The sequence below is a fragment of the Botryllus schlosseri genome, chromosome 13 (assembly GCF_051294905.1).
Source record: "Botryllus schlosseri isolate E-star chromosome 13, Bs_hap1, whole genome shotgun sequence".
NCBI lineage: Eukaryota > Metazoa > Chordata > Ascidiacea > Stolidobranchia > Styelidae > Botryllus > Botryllus schlosseri.
The window spans coordinates 3,867,702-3,880,681 of record NC_137248.1 but is presented as its reverse complement, the minus strand read 5'-3'; the positions used below and the strand labels follow the sequence as shown (position 1 = coordinate 3,880,681).

General features: G+C 44.1%; 2 protein-coding genes across 2 annotated transcripts in view; one reads left to right on the top strand and one right to left on the bottom strand.

Annotated features, from left to right (window-relative positions):
* The window catches only part of LOC145454728 (tryptophan 2,3-dioxygenase-like), a 328,104-nt gene that overhangs the window by 256,802 nt on the left and 58,322 nt on the right, over positions 1-12,980 (top strand). The window lies entirely within an intron of this gene.
* Positions 8,119-9,922, bottom strand: LOC145454536 (uncharacterized). The gene has a single exon (XM_080332517.1). The coding sequence runs from the start codon at positions 9,722-9,724 to the stop codon at positions 9,056-9,058; it is 669 nt and encodes a 222-aa protein (XP_080188643.1). The 5' UTR covers positions 9,725-9,922; the 3' UTR covers positions 8,119-9,055.

The window sequence follows — 12,980 nt, the reverse complement described above, 5'->3', positions numbered from 1 at the left end:
CAGTGCATTCGTGGATATATGCTCCGGATGGTGAATGCCAAGTGCATAGCGGAGGAGTGCGTCGTAGTTAGCGTTGAGCGTCTTAGCCAGCTTCTCTGTCAGCGTGAGTGCCTCTATTCCGTATAGAAGAACCTGCTCGACAGTGGCACGGAAGATACGGGTCTTGAGCTGGGTTGAGGCACTTGAATGGAAGAGGCTATGTAGCCGTCTTGCCGCGCCCCAGGCCTTTGCTCGCCTCGCCTTGAGCGCTTTTCCAGAGTCGGCGACGGCAATACCGAGGTACACAAAACTCGTTACATACTTGAGATCGATTTCTCCCAGTTGAATCGGTGTCGCGTTCTTCGGTAGAGCTGGTATGGCCAGGACCTCAGTCTTCTTGGCGTTGATCTGGAGTCCAACAAGAGCGGCGGCGGCCTCTAGCTGGTTAATGAGGCGCTGTGCCGATGCGGTGTTCGGGGCAAGCAAGGCTAGGTCGTCTGCGTAGGCAAGAATACCTACGTGTATTGCCTCGCGAGTCGTACGCGTGCGCGTTCCTTGCCGTGGCCGCCATTCAAAGAAGTTCGTATTATCCGGGAAGGCCGTTCGTAGGACGAAGTCAAGGATGACCACTAGGGCTGTTCAAAAATAACCTTTTTTCCTGAATCTTGCTGGTTACTTGATTAAATCGTTAGGTTGCCTTAAAAAACGACGCACACCAAATTTGAATTCATTCCAACCAATATTCGCGGATTTCGTAGAGTTTGAAAATTTTGAATTTGCCTAAAAATGCAAAAAAAAATTTTTTTCAAATTTTTCTGCCGACCCCATGAAATTGTTGCTCTGTCTTCAACAACGATGCAAAACAAATTTGACTCAATTCGAAGCCGTAGAAGTGGAGTTATTACAGTTTTACTTTGATAATTCTGGGATTATCCTTGATTGGCGGATCATCCCAGAATTATCATCAAAAAACTTGAATAACTCCGCTTCTGCAGCTTGGAATTGAGTCAAATTTGTTTTCCATCGTCAGACTCGAGTCACCTTTTTCGCATGACTTGACTTGACTCGAGTCACTTTGCTAAAATGACTTGACTTGACTCGGCGTATCAGAAATGTGGATTGACTCGTGACTCGGAGCAAAATTCACGAGTCAATTTCAAGTCATCAAGTAATCGGTGTCGATAAAAATCAATGTATATTGTATATGTTCGGATTGTTTGCGAAACGCTGGTGTAACCCGTGAGAGCGACCAATCATTCAATGATCGTGTTATACCGAGTATCCATTGTTCCCTCACAATCAAATTGACCACGAAGGAAGTAATCGAAGTTTACCGCTTACCTTACGTTGCCGTAAAGTAGTAGTAATGTATAATTCAATAGAAAAATATATCTTTCTGTTCTCTGTTCTTACATTATAGCCAAACCTCTTGATTTATTAAAATTGAATTCGAATATAGTTTATATACTCCTCAACCATTGGCACAGGCTCGTATTTTATCATGTTAATATGGAATTGGGCAATGTATTGCATCTTATCAAATTGTTTCTCTATTCTCTATGTGTTGACTGGTAACTATTAACTAAGTCTATACAATTACTTACGTAGTGTAGCAGTTCTACGTATATTTGAGCGATACCGCGCCTTCTTGCGTGTACTGTATATTTAACTCTATATTTGTTCATCGGTTCAGATTCAATGACACTCATTCTGTATTTCAGACAGCCAGCAAAATGCATTGACGTAATCATGCCTCGTACTTCGAAAAGGCAACTTGACTTGAATTGTGACTTGACTCGTGACTTGACTTGACTTGATTCGACTTGACTCGAGTCATCTCCAAAAATCGAGTGACTTGACTTGACTCGAGTCACCTTCGAAAATCGATTGACTTGACTGGACTCGAGTCAAAATGTGCAATGACTCGAAATGACTCGTGACTCGAAGGTAGTGACTTGATCCCAACACTGCTATAACTCCTATACGATTCACACTGCACAGGAAACTAACAAAACTCCACACAAGCCTCACGCACACATACATATCAGCCTAAACCTAGCCCAGCAGCAGCCTTGTCATCTACAAGCGAGTACGGACTACCAACGGGGCAACATCACTCCCTAGGTGCTCGCGCAGCACCGTCAGTGACCAGGCCGTGCCCCAGCCAACCATCCGCGCAGAGATTCGACCGGTACATCCAACTCAAGCCCGCAAATACAAGACCAACTACCTACTATTTCACGCCCTAACTGCCTAAGACAACCACTACTTCACGCTGCTGCCCCAAACTATTAATACTTCACGCTACCAAACACAGAGACATACTCACTCGCATCCACCTTCAACCACGCTCTCAGCCAACTCTCCCTCAACTCACTCAACACACGGTCTCCAGCCATACCACGCGCAACAATATTCTAAACGGCAAATACAGAACATTCTGGAAACCTCGGGTTTCCACACATGGTAATATATTAGGTCACAATACAGAGCGTAGCTCAATCTCTAATAACTGTGTACGTATGTAGCAATATTTCTAATTCTAATTCTAATCTAATTAGGAAAAGATGAAAATTTTCAACTCATCTTCATCATCATCATCATCATTGGTTTATTAGCAATTTTATCAGTTCAATACACCATAAAAAAATGCGATACAATGGAAAGAAAGGAAGATGTCGAAGCGACTAGGAGTTGTCTATGGAATCGGACACCCACCTTGGCCTAGGCGATGTAAAGAGGAGGCATGCACACTGAATGAAAGTAAAGAAGATAGTATAGAAAAAGGAAGCGACAAGAAATAGTGCGGCATGTCATGGGAAGCGAGATCGATAGGTCAGTCGTGGTCCGGTAATCTTGAGGATGAGCTGTATTTATTTAGTAGTAATTGCTTGTATTTCGACATGAATGTGGACATGCTCGTCGACTGCCGTACTCCGTACTTCACTGTACTACTTCATCTCCAACATGCAGACAGACTGACCCACTTAAAGACATCTCCACCTCACACTCACTCTCAGTTCTCATACTATGACGCAGTCATCTCTACTCAATGCCGAAGTGCAGCAATTAATTCCAAACGGTAATATAGAACATTGTCGTAAACGCGGATGCCACATCCCTATAAATTCTATTCTACTCGCTGGTAATTTCAGTAATCATGACCGAGTAAAGTGACGCAGAGACCCAGAAATTCTATCCTCGGCACTAACATGTGCGAACACACTTGATTAATTTGGTAAGTATGCGTGTCTTCTAGTCAGGGATATCTAGATCAGTGATGAACACCGAACGGACTCGGATAGCCATTGGAATGGATTTTGAAGAATTTTCTGACATAAGGATCGGATTAAAATTCTATTGCAGACTTTGTTTCGGATATTTTCGGATACCTGTAACTTACGGATATTTCTGGATAGTTCTAACCAGACGTAACTTTTGATATCAAGCCAAATATATATATACCATGTTAATATTACAGCATAGGTTTCCAATACGTCCGGAATTTCCCGGACATGTCCGGAATTTCACTGTTAAAACTGCGTCCGGGAGGAATTTCTAAAATATGCCTAAATGTCCGGACTTTTGAAGTAGGCTCATAATTTTTTCCTAAATCAACATAAACAATGTTATTGTTGGGCAGATTATGCTACATGAAATTTTCCTTCGCGCCACGCGCGATTTAGTATCACATATAGTGGCTTTAATAAGAGGACTACCACCCTCGCAAAACTGCGATCAACAATAAATAAAAAGAACATTCAAAGTTACTAAAATGAGTCTAATTGTTATCGCATTTACAAGATAATGGTATATTCATAGAGTCGGTTTAGGCCGTTTGGACATGACTCAACGATGTACAATTACGCTGTTTGCCTTTTCGAAGTCTTCATCTTCCAACAGCTCTACCGCTAACTCTGATCATGTGGACGGAAAGAGGATCAAATTATATAGTAATAGATGGAAGAACCAATGTTATTGGCATTATTCATTCAAATCATTTAACGACCAGATGCATATAGAAACCACATGCATATTATAGTAAGCCCCAGAAGTTGCATCGATGACGATGGGCTCAAGATCAGTGTTCATTTGAGCGGGAGGGGGCTGAAAAAATGTGGCTTTGGCCGTGGTTACAACCTACAACACACAACCACATACTCCTGAACTGGATCATGACCACCTCTAGTCGATAGACAAGCTTTGCTGGTGTGACGTCATATTGATCCAACATGTGCCCATACGAACTTTAAAATCCGCTAGTGTGCGCTAAAGAGCGTCCGGAATTTGGATTACAAAAATATGGTAACCCTATTATAGCATCCCTGACATGCATCTATTCAAGTCTCCTTAAAATTATGGTGATCGGTCCGGATCCTTCCTATTTTTCATTGTATCATCATTCCTGTGGTATTTTGGATGAAAAAGTTTCAGTTCAGTTCAGTTGAGTTCAGTTTATTGAGAACAAACAAACAATTCAAAGCACTACAAGACTTCGATACAATGAAAAGATACGAAGGTGTCGAAACAACTTGGAGTACTCTTTGAAATCAGACACCCACCCGGTCCTAGGCGATGTAAAGAGTAGGCATGCATACTGAATAAAATGTAAAGGAAGATAATACAAAAGTGACAAAATGAGGTGGCACGTGACGGAATGGAGATAGATATGTCTGGTCATGGTCCGGTAAACTTGAGGCAGACTAGTATTGATTCAGTAGAAATTGCTTGTATTTCGACTTGAATTTGGACATGCTCGATGAGTGTCGGGGGGCCGGCGGGATACTGTTCCACAAACCAAGTCCAGCATATTTTAGCGATGATCTTTCCTGTCGACCATATGATATAGTTGGGCGACGAGGACGCGTAGGTGTAGTGCTTATGCTCTTTTGATTCCGAGGTAAAGAAGTCAATGAAGTTTTTGAAGCAGTGACCGTAAGAAAACTGATGCACAAACTTGACAATTATTGCTAGTTTACGCATTAGCGATGATGTGAACCTCTGATAAGTTCAGGTTCGTGTGAACGCGAACCTTCTTGAAGGGTTCTGTGTGAACGCGAACGTGAACCTCAAGACGTCACGTGACGTCATATTGCTAATTCCAACCCTATATTTCAATGCAGTGATAGCCTTAACGTACACGATACCTAGCGGGTCTCATAATTCCACAATTCTGAAGTACATATAGTCGTTTTAAACGTCGCTAAATGTATCAACTGGGGAAATCAAATGATGTAATAATCCCACAAAATCATAAAAATCCCACAAAATCAGTATCTTCCGTTGCTTTGCCAACAATTTCGACGAGGACTTGCAAGGGAATATCAGCTTACGCCTTGAAGGTCTAGGCCAGTGGTTCTCAACCGGGGGTCCGCGAAGCATTTCCAGGGGGTCCGCGAAGCCTCTAAATTTGCAAAATAGTTGATAACCTATTTTTATTCTATTTTTTATTTTAGCGGAATCACGAGACAGTTTGTGCTTCATTACGGCTAAAACTTCATGACTCAGAGACTCACATCAACATAATGGCCGTCTTCGATGAAATATCATACTGTGAAAACTCGTTTGAATTACCAATAGCCTGCTGATATAAACATATTGTTGGGGTTTGCAGAAAAAATACAAGTCGGAGTAGTGAGGTCGAGCAGGGGAACAGGTGACTTGGAAATGTTTTTAAAATCCATTTTCACCTGTGAGAGACATAACCGCTATTTCACAATAACTTCAAGGTGAACTGCTAGATAGAAAAGGCTAGGCTGGAAGTTATATATTCGTTAAAAAATCTGTTTCCATTTTGGTGCTATTGCCATATATGTTGCCATTGAAGCGAGAGCTCCGTTTATTGCGAGCGAAAAGAGTAACTGACGCGTTTACGCGTCAACATGCATGCATTGGAAAGGGATGCGGAAGCATTCACAAATTGCTAATCAAATAATCAACACGATCGACGAACGCGCCTTGTAGAGCCGCTACACCATCCCCCTCCAGCGACGGGAATCCTCAGCAACCGTAGCGAGATGGAGGATGCCTGTTGCGTTTCGATCTTCTTGCATTTTGAAAATCGCGCGGGTGCTCGATCTCACTTGCTTGCCGAGGCGGTCTGCCCCGTCTTGCAGGTTGTGCTACTTCCACTGGTTCGTTTAAGTCGATATACGCCGGCTTTAGACGATCGACAGACACCACTTCTGCTCTGCCGCCCATGGATAGCGTAAATGATTTCGCCGATTTCTTCAGGACCTTGTACGGTCCGTCGTAAGGTTTGGTCAACGGTGGTCGGTGTGCATCCTTTCGAATGAAGACGTATGTGCATTCTTTCAGACTTGGCGGAACTGCGGTTTTGACCGTGCCGTGTCGCGACATAGGACGTGGAAGGAGGTTGCGAATCTTCCCCTGTAACGTTGGCAAGTCCCGATGTGCGCTCTCTCCTGAAAAAGAAACAAAATCGCCCGGAACCGTCAATGGAGCACCGTACACAAGTTCGGCCGAAGAGGCGTCCAAATCCTCTTTGGGTGTTGTGCGGATGCCCAAAAGAACCCATGGTAGCTCATCCAGCCAGTTTGGACCGGTGAGTCTCGCCATAAGGGAACTTTTCAAATGTCTATGGAAGCGTTCCACGAGGCCATTGGCTTGTGGGTGAAAACTGGTCGTTCTGTGTAGGAGAACGCCTAATAGCTGATTGAGTTGTGCCCACAAATGCGAAGTAAATTGCGGTCCCCGATCGGAAGAAATGTGTGCTGGAATACCAAAGCGTGCCACCCAGTTGGCGATGAAGGCCCTAGCGCACGTTAATGTTGTCGAGTCCTCCATTGGTATCGCCTCCGGCCAGCGGGTGAAACGATCTACCACTGTCAGCAGGTACGTTTTACCTTGTGACATTGGCAATGGTCCCACGATGTCAATGTTTACCGATTGAAAACGAGAAGTTGTGGGTGGATAATTCGCTAGCGGCGCCCGAACGTGCGTGTGTACTTTAGCCCGTTGACACTGAACACATTGTTTTGCCCATATTCCGACCTCTTTCTTCAACCCATGCCATACAAATTTTGATGCCACCAGTTTTCGGGTTGTTCGAATCGAAGGATGCGAGAGTCCGTGTACCACTTCAAAAACTTTCCTTCGCCAAGATCGCGGGACTACCGGACGTGGCGTGCCTCTGGAAGTGTCGCAAAGTAAAGTAAGGCCGGCCGTTCCAAGCGGAACGTTTTCGATACATAGATTTGATATTGCCGTGCGATATGCTTGTACCTCCGGGTCAAGCTGTGCTTTCGCCATTGCCTCATAATCAAAGTCGAGTAATGGGCTCTGAACGTTAGAAATTGCAATTCGTGAAAGAGCGTCAGCTACGCGATTGTTTTTCCCATGAATGTGCTGAATATCTGTGGTATACTCGGAGATTGCCGACAGGTGACGTTGCTGACGCGCCGACCAAGGCTCTGATATCTTAGCAAATGCGAACGTCAGTGGCTTGTGGTCGGTAAAGGCTGTAAAGTTGCGGCCCTCAAGAAAATACCGGAAATGGCGAATGGCAAGGTGCAGAGCCAACAATTCCCGATCAAACGTACTGTACTTGAGCTCCGGTGGTCGGAGGTGCTTACTGAAAAACGCTAATGGCCTCCAGCGTTGGTTTATGAATTGCTCCAAGACTGCGCCAACGGCGTATTGCGAGGCATCGACCGTCAAAGCAGTCTTTGCCTCTGGTAAAGGATGATGGAGAAGTGTGGAGCTGGCTAGAGCTTCCTTTGCTTTTACCATTGCAGTATCCATCTCTGTTTTCCAAAGTAGCGTTTTTGGATTTCCAGAAAGAGCGCCATACAGTGGCATCATGATTTTCGCTGCCCCAGGTATGAACCGATGATAAAAGTTGATCATCCCCGTAAATTCCTGAAGGCCTTTTACCGTTGTGGGCCGGGGGAATTTCAAAATTGCGTCTACCTTTCCGGGCAGTGGTTTCGCACCGTGCTTATCGACCCGGTGGCCGAGGAAATCTATGGCGGGTTTGCCGAACTGGCATTTAGCGATGTTAATGACAAGTCCATGTTTGGATAGCCTTCCAAAGAGCTCTTGAAGATGTCGTTTGTGTTGTGCGAGTGATTCGCTCGCTACCAAGATATCGTCGAGGTAGACAAAGACAAATCGAGTGACTGGCAAACCATGTCCATCATTCGCTGAAATGTCTGCGCTGCGTTCTTAAGCCCGAATGGCATGCGTAGGAATTCGAACAAACCGAATGGTGTGGTGATGGCTGTTTTCGGAATGTCATCAGGTGCTACGGGAACCTGATGGTAGCCCCGCACCAAATCGATTTTAGAAAATATATTTGATCCCGCGAGGCGCGCGGTGAAGTCTTGAAGATGTGGAATGGGATAACGGTCTGGTTGCGTGGCGGTATTAAGACGCCTGTAATCTCCACAAGGACGCCAGCCTCCGGAACCTTTGGGCACCATGTGCAAAGGGGAGGACCATTGGCTCGAAGAACGGCGGATGATTCCCAGCTCCAACATCTTATTGAACTCGGTCTGTGCGATGGCGAGCTTATCAGGGGACAATCGCCTTGCACGTGAATGAATAGGCTGTCCTGTTGTTGAGATGAGATGCTTCACGTTGTGCTTGGGTTGTACATGCGTAAAATGCGGGGTAATAATCTCGGGAAATTCAGCCAAGATTTGCGCGTAGCAAGACCGGCTCGTACTGACAGAATTAAGACCAAGCGAAACGTGTTCACTAGTACGAAGAGGAACGCTGGTCAGGGAATGCAAATGAATCAGGCGACGGTGTTTGACATCAACCAGCAAATCTTGCGCCCGAAGAAAATCTGCTCCGAGCAAGGGCTGAGAAACGTCAGCCAAAGTGAATTCCCAACCATATTTTCCGGACGGAAAAACCAAAGAAAGACGCTTGGTCCCGTACGTACGTATGATGCTTCCGTTTGCAGCCGTAAGCAGCGGACCAGAGGTTTTGTGTCTCCGTTCGAGCCTGGTGGGTGGGAATACGCTTACTTCCGCCCCGGTGTCGACAAGAAAAAGGAAGTTAGACCTCAGGTCTTGCAGGTAAAATAATTTTTTGCCGGTTGCCCCGTTTACTGCGGACAACCGGCTTTGTCGTTTTCCTGTTGCCAAGCACAGGGAGGGCAGCATTGCCGTGCTTTCTTACCAAATCGTCGATGGTAGAAGCAGAAGTTTGAAACCGGCTCAAATGTATAAGGGAGGGCCGGTTTTGTCTTGGCCAATTTACTTATACTGTAATTGTCGGTTCTCGATAGCCACATTTGATCTGCCCGCCGAGCCAAATCTCGGGGGTTATCTACATCCTCTTTTGCCAGCACTATCCGTATGTTTTCCGGCATTTGCTGCAAGAATAAGTATTTGAAAAGGAAGCAGGGGTGATGATCTCCTAACAGCGCGAGCATTTCGTCCATCATCTCTGTCGGTTTTCTGTCGCCGAGAGGTGACAAATTCAACAGACGTGCCGCTCGCTCTGGTGGAGACAAAGCAAATGACTGTAATAACCTGCTTTTGATTGCGTTGTACTTATCTGCCTGTGGAGGATTGTCCAATAGTTCTATCAGCCGTTTTGCCGTGGCCTGATCTAAAGCTGAAACTACGTAATGGAATTTGGTTTCATCCGCAGTAACTCCTTTCAAGGCGAATTGTGCTTCCGCCTGTCGAAACCAAACTCGTGGTTCCTCTGCCCAAAAGGTAGGGAGCTTAACAGCTACCGCATTCTGATTGCCTGCTTGCTGATCCATGCTCGTAGTACAGGAATACGTTCCTGTGCGTCGGGGTCACCAATGAAGCGAGAGCTCCGTTTATTGCGAGCGAAAAGAGTAACTGACGCGTTTACGCGTCAACATGCATGCATTGGAAAGGGATGCGGAAGCATTCACAAATTGCTAATCAAATAATCAACACGATCGACGAACGCGCCTTGTAGAGCCGCTACACCATAATACTTAAAGGTGTCATTGAAATCGTTTCCAGTTATTATTACATTTGCCATCACCTATCTTTGTGGAAATGGATTTTCGGCTTTCGTTCGTATTAGATCGAAGGCGCGGAATTTCAAGAAATGACCACGTATTAAAGAAATGCAGCTGCAGTATTCGCTTTGAAATAATATAAGTCTACCCAATTTCTAGATAAATCATACGATATTATTATCGATAAAAGTCATTTTGTCGCGGTTTATAACAGCCTATACAGTTATATTTGCACAAGAAAAATGACGGTTGCACGATAATAGCGCTAAATTAAAAAAACGTTGGGGTCCGCGGGGGTCCGCGAGGCTCCATAGGGGTCCGCGGAGACAAAAAGGTTGAGAAACTCTGGTCTAGGCCATGCAGACCGGACAATGTATTCAGCGTCTGAGTATGTCACGCATTTAACTTATATGATAAAGTAAACATATAAGGTCACGATTGACACCGTACACCTGTTAGATTTTTTACATCAGACAACGATATCAATTTATTGATTGCTTGAATAAGCATTATTAGCTAATTACATGTAGAGTATTTCGCCCTTTATATCGTGTGATTGTGGGTCAAGCTCACAGCAGAGAGTCCCTAAATATTCACAAACGGAAAGCTATGTAATTCGAGCAAACTTTTGTAACAAAACAAGTAAAATTTTTGAGATTGTCAAAGTGGCCCGCAGTTGAAATGCAATATATTTCAACCAAATATGTTATAATGAAGTGAAAATTGTAATATATATGAAAAAGGTTCACAGTGCAGAACCTACCAAGGTTCGTTTATGAACGTGAACCTCCAAATTTCTGAGGTTCACACCAGTGTTGGGATGACTCGAGTCATGACTTGACTCGAGTCTGACTCGAGTCCCTTTTTTCGTGTGACTTGACTTGACTCGAGTCACTTTGCAAAAATGACTTGACTTGACTTGACTCGGCGCTTCAAAAATGTGGATTGACTCGTGACTCGGAGCAAAATTCACGAGTCAATTTCAAGTCATTAAGTAAACTGTGTCGATTAAATAACCATATCTTGTTTATGTTTGGGTTGTTCGCGATACGCCGGTGTCACTTGTGAAAGCAACCGGTCATTCTCTGATTGTTCGTTTCACTGATTCTCCATTGTCACATCACAAATGATTTGACCGCTAACGAAACAATCACAGCTTACGTTATCTTAGTAGCAATAGATGAATCTAATAGCAACGTGTATCCTTGTTTCTAAGACGGCTCTGAGCTTACATTGCGGATGTGCTCACCTTTACCAACCATCTTGTTTGATATAAAACGAACGAATATAGTTTACGCGTTTATATTCTCACGGTTGTGTATTTGGGCAGTGTATTGTACCACATCAATTTCTTCAACTTCTCGAGGATTCGTATTCGATCCCCTATATTGGCTGATAAAATCAGACTGTAGATGTAACTATACAATTACTCGCGTATTTTATTAGCAGTTCCACGTTTGCATGAGTGCTGCAACATCGTTTTTTGCATGTATGTTTATCTTTATATTCGTTATTTGATTCAAGATAAATGGCCAATTCATCTGTCCTTAATCTAGTTAGCAAAATGTAATGACTTTGCATCATCACTCATACTTCGAAATTTCAATTTGACTTGAATCGTGACTTGACTCGTGACTTGACTCGTGACTTGACTTGACTTGACTCGACTTGACTCGAGTCACCTCCAAAAAACGAGTGACTTGACTTGACTCGAGTCACCTTTGAAAATCGATTGACTTGACTTGACTCGAGTCAAAATGTGCAATGACTCGAGATGACTCGTGACTCGAAGGTAGTGACTTGATCCCAACACTGGTTCACACACGGAACGCGAACGTGAACGTCACGTTCGCATACCATCCCTATTACGCATATCTTTAATATTCAGGACACCGAATCCTTTGAGCAGTGTTTGTTGGACGCATAACCTGACCCTTTTGTTAGTAAACTGAATTGCACATTATTCGGACCACGATTAGGTCGCGGGCAGTACTGACTACCAGACACCACTCCTGTTCTTACAATCGGGTAATGTTGACATGTCTAGTGGCGTTTGAATAGCTTTGATTGACTCAGTGAATAGCATAGTTAACAGTAACGCAGTCATATCTGTTTTCCGTATACGAAACCACATTATTCTCTTAGCAATTAGAAATGATAAAATATAAATAAACTGATACTGAATCAAACATACTATAACTACAGCATTGGGTCAGCAGCTGCAGCACACTCAATTCACACTCACGGTACTCTTCCCAATACGGGTATCTCATTTATCAAAACATACCGACCGCGAGATGTCACTCTGACGACGCTATAGATTCACTCCAATAGTGAAAGTACAGCATAGGCACGCATATGTAATTGCTGAGTGGTCCGGCCTCGACTTGAGGATCATGGTAAAAGGACATGACACTACATCATTTTATCAGGTTTTATTTTACCACAAACAAATGTATCTAGTACTGTGAATGAGGCTGCCACTGACACCAAAGCAAACTTAAATCGCACGGTTTCGGAAGCTAACAACATGCGATTGAAACACAGCACGACCAATCGACCATCGACTTTGCCCTGGTGTTGAGAGAGAGAGATGTATATATCATATTCTTTTTCGCCTGCACCGTCGAGATGCTTTGACGACGGAGTTGCGACTTGCGATACGGCCGTGAGGTCATCTAGTCTGCGCCCCTGTTTTTTTCTCCTCCATGCTATCCGTGATTGCTGAGCGCCTAGCAGGATAGCTGCGGATACCAATTTTGAAGTTGAAGTATATACGGTATACGCTTGTGGCGTAATCACTACCCCCTGAGATTGATCGCTACTAAGGTCTGTTATGCGGGCATGATATCACAAAATGCAATTCGGAGTAGGGTTGCTTGTCTTGCAAAGGGCATATGCTTCTATCTACAATCCTATATTTTTTAGTTTTAAAAATAAAGTGTTATCAACTCATCGCACATACGTAAATCGACAGAGTGCATCTAAATCGGCAACACATAGACTGCAGTCGTCTCAGATCTAC

Coding starts and splice junctions, on each gene's coding strand:
- LOC145454536 (XM_080332517.1), bottom strand. CDS start 9,724: ATGGATCAGCAAGCAGGCAATCAGAATGCGGTAGCTGTTAAGCTCCCT.